This window comes from Cherax quadricarinatus, chromosome 22 (assembly GCF_038502225.1).
Source record: "Cherax quadricarinatus isolate ZL_2023a chromosome 22, ASM3850222v1, whole genome shotgun sequence".
Classification (NCBI taxonomy): domain Eukaryota; kingdom Metazoa; phylum Arthropoda; class Malacostraca; order Decapoda; family Parastacidae; genus Cherax; species Cherax quadricarinatus.
The window spans coordinates 22,431,734-22,447,189 of NC_091313.1; the positions used below are offsets into that span (position 1 = coordinate 22,431,734).

The following is a 15,456-nucleotide window of genomic DNA, read 5'->3' on the forward strand; positions in this document are numbered from 1 at the left end:
AAATGGGTATCTGGGAGTTAGTCGACTGGTGTGGGTTGCATCCTGGGACACAGACCTAATTTGCCCGAAATGCTCAGCATAACAAGGGGCTTTCTATATACATGTAGCAGTATGTCACTGACGTCAGCTAGGCCTCTATACAATGTACATGTACTTGTTGTAAATAAATTATTATTATTATAAGTGATATTCACACAATAACTAGCACCTACATGCCATTAAAGATAAAGATAGATTTATTTCTCTGTAAAGGTTACAGTGCAATTACAGTTTTGGTTTGCTAAGTATGAAGAAAGCCAATATCAAGCCGAGGAATTTCGGGGAGACTAATCCTAGTACATAGTAACAACTTAAAACTAGACAAGATAATAGTGGTTAACTTTATTACAATCTTCTTTCTTTCTTTCTTTCAACACACCGGCCGTATCCCACCGAGGTGGGGTGGCCCAAAAGGAAAAACGAAAGTTTCTCCTTTTTTATTTTATTTTTTTTTTATTATCACACCGGCCGATTCCCACCAAGGCAGGGTGGCCCGAAAAAGAAAAACTTTCACCATCATTCACTCCATCACTGTCTTGCCAGAAGGGTGCTTTACACTACAGTTTTTAAACTGCAACATTAACACCCCTCCTTCAGAGTGCAGGCACTGTACTTCCCATCTCCAGGACTCAAGTCCGGCCTGCCGGTGGTAGACAGCAACCACCCAGGGAAGTACTACCGTCCTGCCAGATGACTGTGAAACAAAACCTGTAACTGTTTTGCATGATGGTAGGATTGCTGGTTTCTTTTTCTGTCTCATAAACACGCTAAGATAACAGGGATATCTTGCTACTCCTACTTACACTTTGGTCACACTTCACAGACACGCACATGCATATATATATATACATACATCTAGGTTTTTCTCTTTTTTCTAAATAGCTCTTGTTCTTTTTTATTTCTTCTATTGTCCATGGGGAAGTGGAAAAGAATCTTTCCTCCGTAAGCCATGCGTGTCGTATGAGGCGACTAAAATGCCGGGAGCAATGGGCTAGTAACCCCTTCTCCTGTATACAATTACTAAAAAAGAGAAGAAGTTTCTCCTTTTACATTTAGTAATATATACAGGAGAAGGGGTTACTAGCCCCTTGCTCCCGGCATTTTAGTCGCCTCTTACAACACGCATGGCTTACAGAAGAAGAATTCTGTTCCACTTCCCCATGGAGGTAAGAGGAAATAAACAAGAACAAGAACTAGAAAGAAAATAGAAGAAAACCCAAAGGGGTGTGTATATATATGCTTGTACATGTATGTGTAGTGTGACCTAAGTGTAAGTAGAAGTAGCAAGACATAACTGAAATCTTGCATGTGTATGAAAAAAAAAAAAAGACACCAGCAATCCTACCATCATGTAAAACAATTACATGCTTCAGTTTTACACTCACTTGGCAGGACGGTAGTACCTCCCTGGGCGGCTGCTGTCTACCAACCTACTACCTATTACAATCTTATTGAATCTTAACCCTTTGACTGTTTCCGACGTATAAATACGTCTTACGAGCCAATGTTTCTGACGTATTTATACGCACAAATTCTAGCGGCTTCAAATCGCGCGCCAAAGGCCTGGTAGGCCTACACGGGAGAGAATGGGTCTCAGTGGTCGGTGTGCACCCTGTGAAAAAAATCTGGGACCTAGCGGTGCATTGTGGGAACGCCATGTTGTCAGTCCATTTTCACCATGCCTCTCGGTAAGAAGTTCCTCACTCCTCGGCAGATTGGAGGTCTTTTGTTCCCAAGTGATAGCTCTAACAGCGATGAAAATGTCAGTGACAGTGAATTCAAGGGTTTTCAAGTGAGTGTTACCGAGAAAAGTGCCCAGGATAACGTAAATAGTGACGAAAACCCAGATGACCCACAACCTTCGACCTCTGGTGCTGTGCCGGCTTGTTCACATTCACCTTCGCCTGTACCAGGACGAAAGAGGAAACTATTTGGTCGTGTACAACACCCTGATGATAGCAGTGATAGTGATAGTGATTTCAAGGTCATTGAAAGCAGTTCTAGTGACAGTGAGAGTGAATATTCCCCAGTGAAGCGCCAGTATGTACGACGTAGCATGCGGTCTGGTAGTGTTTCATATGTTGTTCCAAGGGGAAGGAGAAACTCTGGGAGCACATCCCGTGGCCCAACACCACGACCTGATAGTGAAGATGACGATATTGTAACGATGGGTATGAATGGTGACAGTGAGGGAGGAGGCAGTGGTGGTGATAGTGAGGGTGGCACGGCCCATGTGGCACCATCACCGGGCCACGCTACTAGCCACGCGGCTGACTCAGCAGAACAACCAGCCTCACCCTACCCCACACTGCCACAACCTGCACCACCACAACCTGCACAGCCACAACCACAACCACGGTACAATATCCAGACCCCACCAGCAGACCGCATCTGGGATTGGCAGGACGGTGACGAGTTTGTTCCCAGTCCCCATGACTTTGATGAAACACAAAGTGGAATAAAGCCATCTTGTCCACTTGGGAACAATGCCAGTGAACTGGACTGCTTTGAGTTATTCTTCGATGAACCCCTGATGGACATCATTGTCAGGGAAACCAACACATACTGTGAATACACCATGGCAAATACAATTCTCTCACCAAAATCACGGCTACACAAGTGGAAGGAGACAACTGTGGCAGAGATGTACCTGTTTTTTGCCACAATAATGCTTATGCCACATGTGTATAAGCACACTGTCACCACATACTGGACAACAGATCGCCTGATTTCAACTCCAGGTTTTAGTGACATTATAGGTGTCAATCGTTTCCTGATACTGTTGCGTATGTTACACTTTTCAGACAAAACCAGGCCTGACAGAAGCGACAGGTTATATAAGATAAGAAATGTGTTTATGTACCTGAAACAAAAGTGCTGCATGTATTTTTATCCCTTCAGGAAGCTTGTTATTGATGAGTCCTTGATTTTATTCAAAGGAAGACTCTCATTCAAGCAATATATACCAAGCAAGAGGAAACGCTTTGGTATAAAGCTATTTGTACTGTGTGATTGCAGAAGTGGTCTTGTTTTAGATATTATTGTGTACACTGGCAGTAATACTTTGAGAGATACCATGAAGTTATTGGGTATCTCTGGTGATGTGGTTCGAACAATGATGGAACCATATCTTGGTAAGGGGCATATGTTATTTACTGATAACTGGTACACAAGTCCCTTACTCAGTGATTTCTTGCGAGTGAACTTGACAGACGTGTGTGGCACAGTGCGTGGTAATCGCAAACATATGCCAAGGTTCGACGCTGGCACTCGCAGAGGTGAGGTGCAAGCCTTTGCTGCCAATGACATCATGGCATTTCGGTGGCATGACAAACGTGATGTCACATTGTTGACATCAGTTCACACAAACGAAATGGTACCCAGTGGCAGGGACAACAGAGAGACCAATGAACCCATTCTAAAGCCTGCAGCTGTCATGGACTACAACCTCAATATGCGCTTAGTGGACAAATGTGACATGCAGATTGGGTTTGCAGACTGTGTACGCAAGAGTTATAAGTGGTATATCAAACTTTTTTTCCATCTTGTTGATATCTCTATGCTAAATGCTTATAACATATACAAGTTGAAGACCAACAAAACACCAAAATATGGTGAATTTTGCCTGTCAGTAATCAGACAAATAATTGCAAAGTACAAAGGAGCAACTCCTGCAATAGACCAGCGCCCACAGACGTCATCTCGTTTGAGGCCTGGTGATCACTACCCCATACAACTGCCTCCTACTACTGCCAAGAAAAATGCTCAGAAGAGGTGTTATGTATGTATGCATACCACAAAACGCCCACAAACACGCAGAGACACTCGTTTTATGTGTGAGGAGTGTGAAGTGCCCCTCTGCATATACCCATGTTTCAAAGAGTTCCACAAGCTGCAGCAGTTCTAGGAACGTGGTTAGTGACTGTACATATGTATATATATTATGGAACACTAGTAATAAACATTGTTTTGTATTGTTTGTGTAAACAAAGTGTATACACAAACTAATAGTGATAAAGTTTGTTCTGTTATTGTGTTGTAAATAATGAGTGTATATTTGAACAATGCACCTTACATTGGTCTCACAGGCCACATAAGTTACCTGGAAAAGAAAAATATTGAAAAATGCAAGAAACCTTTGAATTAGAGTAAATAAAAGGCCTAGGGAAAATATGGATTTGTCAGTTAAAAACAGAGTAGGGGAGTTAGTAGATGGGGAGATGGAGGTATTGGGTAGATGGCGAGAATATTTTGAGGAACTTTTAAATGTTAAGGAAGAAACAGAGGCAGTAATTTCATGCACTGGTCAGGGAGGTATACCATCTTTTAGGAGTGAAGAAGAGCAGAATGTAAGTGTGGGGGAGGTACGTGAGGCATTACGTAAAATGAAAGGGGGTAAAGCAGCTGGAACTGATGGGATCATGACAGAAATGTTAAAAGCAGGGGGGGATATAGTGTTGGAGTGGTTGGTACTTTTGTTTAATAAATGTATGAAAGAGGGGAAGGTACCTAGGGATTGGCAGAGAGCATGTATAGTCCCTTTATATAAAGGGAAAGGGGACAAAAGAGACTGTAAAAATTATAGAGGAATAAGCTTACTGAGTATACCAGGAAAAGTGTACGGTAGGGTTATAATTGAAAGAATTAGAGGTAAGACAGAATGTAGGATTGCGGATGAGCAAGGAGGTTTTAGAGTGGGTAGGGGATGTGTAGATCAGGTGTTTACATTGAAGCATATATGTGAACAGTATTTAGATAAAGATAGGGAAGTTTTTATTGCATTTATGGATTTAGAAAAGGCATATGATAGAGTGGATAGAGGAGCAATGTGGCAGATGTTGCAAGTATATGGAATAGGTGGTAAGTTATTAAATGCTGTAAAGAGTTTTTATGAGGATAGTGAGGCTCAGGTTAGGGTGTGTAGAAGAGAGGGAGACTACTTCCCGGTAAAAGTAGGTCTTAGACAGGGATGTGTAATGTCACCATGGTTGTTTAATATATTTATAGATGGGGTTGTAAAGGAAGTAAATGCTAGGGTGTTTGGGAGAGGGGTGGGATTAAATTATGGGGAATCAAATTCAAAATGGGAATTGACACAGTTACTTTTTGCTGATGATACTGTGCTTATGGGAGATTCTAAAGAAAAATTGCAAAGGTTAGTGGATGAGTTTGGGAATGTGTGTAAAGGTAGAAAGTTGAAAGTGAACATAGAAAAGAGTAAGGTGATGAGGGTGTCAAATGATTTAGATAAAGAAAAATTGGATATCAAATTGGGGAGGAGGAGTATGGAAGAAGTGAATGTTTTCAGATACTTGGGAGTTGACGTGTCGGCGGATGGATTTATGAAGGATGAGGTTAATCATAGAATTGATGAGGGAAAAAAGGTGAGTGGTGCGTTGAGGTATATGTGGAGTCAAAAAACGTTATCTATGGAGGCAAAGAAGGGAATGTATGAAAGTATAGTAGTACCAACACTCTTATATGGGTGTGAAGCTTGGGTGGTAAATACAGCAGCGAGGAGACGGTTGGAGGCAGCGGAGATGTCCTGTTTAAGGGCAATGTGTGGTGTAAATATTATGCAGAAAATTCGGAGTGTGGAAATTAGGAGAAGGTGTGGAGTTAATAAAAGTATTAGTCAGAGGGCAGAAGAGGGGTTGTTAATACCGGGTGGGCGGCAGTCGCCGCTGTTGCCGTACGCACGTCAATTTCTGCAAACTTTGCGGCTCTATATCTCGGTAAGTACTGATGGCAAAAAATTTTTTTTAGGCTTAAAACACTAGTAAAAATATTCCTAACATTTTCATAAGAAAAAATAATTTTTTTTTTTTTCGAATATTTGGCGACATAGAATGACAGTTTCAGAGAGGGCCCTGAAACAGTCAAAGGGTTAATACTAACGCGAGGTAGTCAAGGTGGAGGTTTGTAAGAATAATAATCTTCAAGTTGCACACAATAAAAACAATATTACAGCTAATGGTTCAGGCAGTAATATTTCATGGATTGGCAGATGTTTAAAAGTCTAGAGGTCACATAATACAGCCTCTCCTCACTTAACGATGGAGTTTTGTTCCTAAGGCCACATCATTAAACGAATTCGTCAAGGTCCTAGATGCACTAAAGACAAAAAGAATGCAGATGTAATATATACAGACTTTGCAAAAGCCTTCGACAAGTGTGACCATGGCGTAATAGCGCACAAAATGCGTGCTAAAGGAATAACAGGAAAAGTTGGTAGATGGATCTATAATTTCCTCACAAACAGAACACATAGTAGTAGTCAACAGAGTAAAGTCCGAGGCAGCTACTGTGAAAAGCTCCGTTTCACAAGGCACAGTACTCGCTCCCATCTTGTTTCTCATCCTCATATCTGATATAGACAAGGATGTCAGTCACAGCATCGTGTCATCCTTTGCAGATGACACGTGAATCTGCATGACAGTGTCTTCCATTGCAGACACTGCAAGGCTCCAGGCGGAGCAATTTCAATTACTCAGATATGGTAAACACCATGAAATTAAAACTTCATTAAAGTACAAAACAAATTCTGGCCACAAAATAGAGCGAAACACCAACGTCAAAGACCTGGGAGCGATCATGTCTGAGGATCTCACCTTCAAGGACCATAACATTGTATCACTTGCAGCTGCTAGAAAAATGACAGGATGGATAATGAGAACCTTCAAAACTAGGGATGCCAAGCCCATGATGACACTCTTCAGGTCACTTGTTCTATCTAGGCTGGAATATTGCTGCACACTAACAGCACCTTTCAAGGCAGGTGAAATTGCTGACCTAGAAAATGTACAGAGAACCTTCATGGGGTGCATAACGGAGATAAAACACCTCAATTACTGGGAGCGCTTGAGGTTCCTGAACCTGTATTCCCTGGAATGCAGGCAGGAGAGATACATGATTATATACACCTGGAAAATCCTCGAGGGATTAGTACCGAACTTGCACACGAAAATCACTCGCAACGAAAGCAAAAGACTTGGCAGACGATGCAACATCCCCCCAATGAAAAGCAGGTGTGTCACTAGCACGTTAAAGAGACCATACAATAAGTGTCAGGGGCCCGAGACTGTTCAACTGCCTCCCAGCATACATAAGGGGATTACCAATAGACCCCTGGCAGTCTTCAAGCTGGAACTGGACAAGCACCTAAAGTCGGTACCTGACCAGCCGGGCTGTGGCTCGTATGTTGGTTTGCGTGCAGCCAGCAGTAACAGCCTGGTTGATCAGGCTGATCCACCAGGAGGCCTGGTCACAGAACGGGCTGCGGGGGCGTTGACCCCCAGAACTTTCTCCAGGTAAACTCCAGGTAAGTGAGGAGCATACTACAGCATAATGGTAGTTTGTGTCAACCATCTATTGCTTTAATGTCACCTTTGTGCCATTTATAACATTTTCTGGTATATTTTTAAATGTTTATACAGTAGTGTACTATATAATGAAATAAACAGAATAGAAGAAATCAACTCTAATACATTATTTGGGTACGAATACTGGTCAGAGTGCCTGTCATAAGTCTGAGGAGTTGGTAAATGAGTTCGTCGCTAAGTGAGGAGAGGCTGTATAACTAATCAGAAGTTGTTTTGGTTGATTTGGTTAGTACTGAGAGGTTAGATGATTTTTAGCAGGGGATCCTTTACAGGTTCCAGTAGCGAGTTCCAGATCTTCAGGCCCTTTATGTGCATAGTGCGAGACTGACACGAGGGATGTTGAAGAGTGCCTTATGCCTTGTATTATGACTGTGTTCTGTTGTAACTATCAAGGAGAAGTTTAAATGGAGGGTTTATAGTGGAATTTAATGTTCTGTACATGTAGTAGATACAATAATATGAATGTATGTCTTGTATATTTAGCAAGTTCAGGCTTTTGAAAAGTGGTGGGATGTGCTGTCTATCACAGAAGTTGGTAATTATCTGCACAGCAGCTTTTTGTTGGGTTATTAAAGGTGGTTGGCTGTGGTTGATCCCCAGGCACAAATACCATAGGTGAGGTAAGGATATATTGAAGAGTGGTATAGGGTAAGGAGTGTTGTTTGTTGTACATAGTAACGTATTTTGGAAAGGATGCCTACTGATTTGGAAATTGTCTTGGATATATGTTGGATGTGGGAATGAAATTTAAGATTACAGTCAAGAAGACTTAGAAATTTACCCTCAGTGTGTCTTGATATAGGGGAACCATTTATCGATGTACTGCATTCAGTTTGATATTTACAGCTCTGTTTCCAAACCGCATGAAGTATGTTTTGTCTATGTTGAAAGTGTATTTGTTGGTCATCATCCAAGTACAGTCGACCCCCGCATAACGATTACCTCCGAATGTGACCAATTATGTAAGTGTATTTATGTAAGTGCGTTTGTACGTTTATGTTTGGGGGTCTGAAATGGACTAATCTACTTCACAATATTTCTTATGGGAACAAATTCGGTCAGTACTGGCACCTGAACATACTTCTGGAGTGAAAAAATATCGTTAACCGGGGGTCCACTGTATATATTTTCAGCAGCTTATTGTTTACAGTGTTTCTAAGTATAGCTGGGTTTGAATGGGAGTAGACATAAGTAGTGTCATCTGCGATGCATTGGGGAGATCATTGCCTCAGTTCCCCGTAGTCCTAGCAGGCGACAGGACAGGCAGTTTGGGCTCTCCCTTATCACAGTCTGCAATATAAGCATTAACACCCAATGACTTGTGTTTAACTCCGTCCATCATATCTCCACAAACCCTCCCAACAAATCCTACCGGGGAGAGTCATCCACTCCACCGAGTTTGTTCATTCCTCCAGTAAGAAAGAACCGATCCAATGTGGTCTGGTGTAATTTGATTCCTGCTCCAGGAAGATCTTATTCTGATTGTGAAGCCACCAGCACCCATTAGTGACTTTGTAATGAGCCAAGAATTACTGTATCGAACAGCCGAGTTGGGAACTCCAAGAAGAGGAGTATACCAATTAGTAATTCCAGTCACTAGTGAATGTAGCTGTATCTTTAGTAGATACTTGTTCAGATCGCCCTCAGTCAAGGCATGTGTTAAGCCATTGCAGAAGAATTCGATCCACCCAAAGATGATAACCATTCTGCAAATGTAAACCTTACCCTCTCTGAGTTGGGTTTAAATGTACATAGCCTGTATAATTAGTTGTTCAAGATGAATGAAGTTGTCCACTGTGTATTTTGTTATTAGCTGATCAGTTTTTCAGATTTTTTTTTTCTTGTGTGTTCACGTTCCCTCCGAATTCTGAGATTAGCAGTAATGATCTGTGCGTGCCAGATCTGCCTTTGCTGTTAATTACTTTCACCTTGGTAAATATATATATTCTTCCTCAGAATCCATAGAGTGCATGAATACAGATCGATCGATCAATTCCATCCTTTATTATACCATGATTTGTTCTTATAATTCGTAATGCATTACGTTAACACCCATTGCGTTAACATCCATTAGTTCTAAGTTACATATGTCTTTGCCATTGTATAGAATCAGCCCAGACCTGCCTGCCTGTTCAGCCTATAGCATAGTATTGTATGTCGAGACGACATACATAACACGACCGAGCTGTCAGCATAGTTGCTGATCCCGTATATGTATATGTTATCTGAGTATCATAGTTAGCACCATCCATATGTTTTACATACACGACCCCTTGCTAGGCTCAGTGACTAGCTTGTGTGACGTCACGTGATGCCGATGTGAGCGCTACGCTCCCGGCCCTAGGCTCAGTTCCCCTTAGTCCTAGCAGGCGACAGGGCAGGCAGTTTGGGCTCTCCCTTATCACAGTCTGCAATATAAGCGTTAACACCCAACGACTTGTGTTTAACTCCAACCATCATGTCTCCACGAACCCTCCCAACAATAAAGTGGTCAGAAATTTGCAATTTGGCCAATTTCATGCAAATTAAAAATATGCCAATTTCAAAATAGGGTCCAGAATGAACAATGCAGACATTCCTGGCTCTTAAAATAACATTTTCTTTGTTCATCAGTCACGTCCCTAGGCCTCTCTGATATTACTCTTGCTTTCTATTTTGAATTTTTATTCAAACAAAAAATAGAAGATTTACTGTTATGCAGACTACTGCAATACCGTAATAATTGTATAAATAATGTCAACTCATTCATGACTGCATATTATTTATTATAATCAAAAAGAAGCGCTAAGCCACAAGGGCTATACAGCGCTGCAGGGTAGGGAAGGAAGCGAGGGTATTGGGCAGCAGAAGGGAGGGATAATCAGTAGGTTACAGAAAACAGCGGGGCAGGGGATAGTACGGGGGTAGAGGGTAGCAAGAGACTGAGGTAGAAAGGGCTGAAGGTATCAGAATTTGTGAAGTCAGTCAGTTGTTGTCAAAAAGTCAATGAGAGAGTCCGGATGAAAGGTGGGTCCATCAGCGAGAAGGGAAGGTAAAGAGAGAGCAGCGGAGCGAAGACGGAGGTAAATTCTGCGTGCTCGTTGATAAAGTGGGCAGTCCAACAGAATGTGGCTGACTGATAATGGAGCCTGGCAATCCTCACAGAGGAGCAGGGTGCCTCTCCACGAGTAAGACGAGTATGGCCAATGCGAAGACGGGAGAGAGTAGTCTCCCAACCTCGACACTGGTGATAAGAAGACTGCCAGTAACCTGATACTCGGTTTAATAGGACTGCATATTAGAATGGCTACTTGGACATTTATTGGAAAATGACAATTTGTTTACTTTTGAACATCGGCAAAAATTAAACATTTCCCCTACTTTGAGCTCCATTTCAAGGTTCTTTTCATAGTAAAACCAATCAAAATCACCTCTATTTCTATAATATGTTTTCCATTCTATCAAATGAGAATACAGCCATAAATACTATACGAAAATAGACCACAAAGTCGGCAATTAAAAAAAAAAAGTTGGAGTTTTTTCCCCTCATTATGCACTGCGTGTTGCAGGATTTTTTATATGGTGCACACTGACCACATAGACCCATTCTCTCACATGTGGGCCTACCAGCTTTCTCCTGCTTGATTTAAAACTGCTAGAATTTATGAGTATATATACGTCAAAAATGGTGGCTCGTAAGACGTATATATACGACTGAAACAGTCAAGGGGTTAAAGGAGGGGTTTGGGATATATGCTGTTAGGAAGACATCTGAACTGTCTTATCTGCACACCTCTGCAAAGACAGTGATTATTTATTTATTTATCTATTTATTATTATTTGGACTTGATACATAGTTGTACAAAAGAAATACAGTGGTTGAGTGTACATGCTAAAAGCCCCTTGTATGCAGAGCATTGTGGGCAGGCTTAAAATTAACTTAAGATTAATGATGGTGAAAGTTTTTTTTTTTTTTTTTGGGTCACCCTGCCTTGGTGGGAGATGGCCCACATGTTAAAAAAAAGTTCATCCAAAAATAGTTTGTAGGCACAGCATTTCTTCTTGATTTTCCTGTTCATATAAACATTGCTGATCCATTTCCACAAGTGTTGTACATCAATGTCGTCAGAATGTGAAGATTCTCTTTTCTGCCAAATTGGGGAATGCTAAACCCATAGGGATTATACAGTGCCTGTGAAGGGGGAGGACGGAAGGTATTCAGGCTCAATTCAGGGAATGGGAGCACAGATCCAATTCCTTAAATCAAGAGCCCCTCACCAGCGTCAAGGAACTTCCCTTGATTTTTTTTTTCCGCCAAATAAGTGAAGGACAGCATCATCTTCAAAAATATACCAGTTTCATTTACGTTAAAAATTTGCTCATCTTTATAGCCATTTTCTTCAATCAATTTCTTGAGATCATTAGGACATCTTGCAGCTGCCTCATAATCTGCAGTGGCACCTTGACCAGTAATTTGAACATTATAGTGTCCTGTGCACTTTTTGAAGTTTTAAAACAGCCACAACTTACCAAAAAACTTTCTTCACTGCCATTTCTCTTTTTTTAACACTGAATAGAAACTTGTTGCTTTAGCTTGAATCATAATCTGACAATGTGTACACGTATGTACTGCACAAGACTACACAACTTCACTGCTCAGAGTCTGGAGCAATACTTATGTTCGCATCACGCTAGTCCGGTACATAGCAGCAGTCCAATATTGGTGCATAATGAAGTTAAATAAAATTCATATTATTCAATTTATAAACTATGTATCAAAACCTGTACTACTCAAAACTGCATTATGCAATGTATTACTGTATACATACATGTAAAATACTATCTCATCACAGTCTGTAATAGATTTAACTAGTTTCACTTCTATTGTAATTTTTATTAGAATTTTGTTTTGAATTAACAGAATAATCTTAATACAATATAATCTAGGTTTTCTTATTCCCATGTAAATTGTTACAATTTTATTTGCTTCATATACATTAGTACTTTTTTTTCTTTTTGGGTCACCCTGCTTTGGTGGGATATGGCCAATTTGTTGAAAGAAGAATACACATTAGTTTAATATTCATGTTCTGATTTTCTTTTCACTCTATGGGGAAGTAGAGAATGGAGAAAAATCCTTCCTCTATAAGCCATGTGTGTCGTAAAAGACTAAATGCCAGGAGCAAGGGGCTAATAACTACTACTATTGTAAATATATCTATGTTCTTTTTCAGTGGGAGGTAGTTACCCAAAAAAGAAAGTAAGCATAAACCATCCTTAATATAAACAGACCAATTTACAACTCACCTTGACTGGCATGTCATCATAATAATGGAAGTGTTTCCCAATTCCCATCTTAACCTCAAAGAGCTTGTCACTGTCTAGGTCTACAGGTATATAAGTAGGTACACGGGGTTTTTCTTTTGCATCTTCCTTTCCAGGTGCAGCTTGTAAACAATCTTTAGCCATGTGGCCATCTTTACCACATTTGAAACAACCTAGATAAAAATAAAAAAGTTAGAAAAAGTTATTTTCAATGACTATTGTTATACATTTCAAATTTGTATCAAATTACATTCATGGGGGAGTGCAAAATCTTTATGGAATATACAGTGCCTGGGGGAATTGGAGGCATTCAGGTTCAATCCAAGGAAGGGGAGTAAAGGTCCAATCCTTTAGATATAGAGCCCCTAATCAGTATCAAGGACCTGTCTTTGAACCATCCTACACCAATTAACCCACAACAGTAAAGGCAAGCATGAGCAAAAGGACATGGTCAAAATGTTTAAAACACTATATATGTACTAGTTAGTTAAATACCTTCACAATGCACTATACCCAAGGTGTGGGTGGTAGTCACAAGATTACAGAGGCACATAAAGGGCCCCAAAGATTTAACAGCTAAACAAGTTACAGCAGTAATGAACTATTTGCATGTTTATATCTGGTTACAATTATAATGTATAAACACTAAGAAGATATAACAAGGTGGATCAAAATGAACTAAAAAGAATGAACTAGAATGAGGAGATAAATGTAGCTAACTGCCAAAATTGGTCAAACTAGTTATTCTTGTGCAAGCTATTACATTAAAAAAATATGCACTAAATCAGTACAAGTCACAATACTTGGAAAAGTACAATAGCATGTGTGACCTTTATTACTATTCATTTTGAAAAGAAGGGTGTTGTGGTCATGTGTGTGTCTGTCCTTTTGTAGTTCAATGAATATCCAAAGTACTACATACTCAATGGCCATGCGGAGAAGTGGGTGGGTAAAATGTTGACCATTACCATCTCCTCATTGTCTATACAACCTCTTGTGATACACAATACTATTTGTACAATATTATTATTATACAATGAAAGATATGAGCTAAACTCTAATGGGTCGTTAAACACTCACTTTTGATTTATCTTCCTTCAAGTTAATGCCTACTGTTGCTAATGATAATTCTGTCCTAAAATGAAATACGTACTGACTTTGCATATCCCTGAACTCTGCCTTAAATCCAGGCAATGTGTGTTAGCAATAATTAATGGACTGACAACATACTACTGTTACACAAGAATACTGACTTCTCAACATGTGTAATCTGTGTGCTCCTGCCGGTAAGTTTAATTATATGGAACCTCCAACTTGTCTTCGGGCTGAACCTACTTTTATTCCTGGAGATTACAATGCAAGACACAAAAGCACTGGAAACTCACACTTTGGTAATCATAATGTTAAAGAACTTTTGCCCCTTTTAAATTAATCATAATAATGTACAAATTGTGGGCAACCTTGAACCACCTTTTAACATCCTGTGGAGAGGGAGCATGGACACAGGGGTCATCCCACAGCTGCTAAAAACAACAGACATAGCCCCACTCCACAAAGGGGGCATTAAAGCAATAGCAAAGAACTACAGACCAATAGCACTAATGTCCTATATCATAAAAACCTTTGAAAGGGTTCTAAGAAGCAAGATCGTCACCCATCTACATACCCATCAGTTACACAACCCAGGGCAACATGGGCTTAGAGCAGGTCACTCCTGTCTGTCCTAACTACTGGACCACTATGACAAGACCCTGGGTGCTCTAGAAGACAGACAAAATGCAGATGTAATATACAGACTTTGCAAAAGACTTTGTCATGTGTGACCATGGTGAAAGAACGCACAAAATGAAATAAAGGAATAACAGGAAAAGTTGATAGCTGGATCTATAATTTTATAACAAATAGAACACAAATAATAGTAGTCAACAGACTAGTCTGAGGCAGCTACGGTGAAAAGCTCTGTTCAACAAAGCACAGTACTTGCTCCCATCTTGTTCCTCATATCAGACACAGACAGGGATATAAGCCACAGCACTGTGTCTTCCTTTGCAGATGACACCCAAATTTGCATGAGTGTCCTCTATTGAAGGCACTGCAAGACTCCAGGCTGACATCAATCAAATCTTAAAATGGGCTGCAGAATACAATATGAAGTTCAATACAGTGGACCCTCGGATATTGGCTGTTCCTGTTATCGGCCAACTCGGTCATCAGCCGGTTGTTTGGCTCCCGGTGATCGGCCATTATTTTGGTGAACGGCCATTTCGGACACGTCCGTCCGCTGGCTGGGGCCGCTTGCACATCAGTCTGGCTGTGTCTCTTGGTGTGAGGAAGCTTCTGCTCACACGTCCAAACATTTCGCTTGTTTTCCATTTTTTTTTTTTGCAGTGCAACTGCGAAATAAGTAACTATGGCTTCAAAGAAAATTCCTAGTAAAGTTCCTGTGGTAAAGAAAGTGAGAAACACCATAGAATATAGCATGACCGGCATCCAAACACCAGCTACTGCCAGACGTACAATTAGTGAAGTGAAGTTCTCGTCTACAATGACGTTCATCTGTACTGACAGTAGCATCATATCACCTGTACCACCATCATATCACCTGCACCAGTGTTAACGAGAGGGAAACACAGGATACATCATCAAATGTACAATACAAAACTCCAAGGAAACTATCATACAGGACGGTTATCCCTTAGTGCCAATCGTGGGAAAGAAGTGAATAGTTAAA

The 15,456-nt window shown here is 40.6% G+C and overlaps 1 protein-coding gene across 4 annotated transcripts in view; it reads right to left on the reverse strand.

Moving 5' to 3' along the window:
* LOC128689588 (probable ATP-dependent RNA helicase vasa-like) overlaps positions 1-15,456 on the reverse strand; it is a 168,046-nt gene that overhangs the window by 83,224 nt on the left and 69,366 nt on the right. For all 4 annotated transcript variants that reach the window (XM_070087544.1, XM_070087545.1, XM_070087543.1 and 1 more), the window contains one exon: positions 12,708-12,898. In XM_070087544.1, the coding sequence (XP_069943645.1) occupies positions 12,708-12,898 (191 nt within the window). The remainder of the gene's footprint in view (positions 1-12,707; positions 12,899-15,456) is intronic.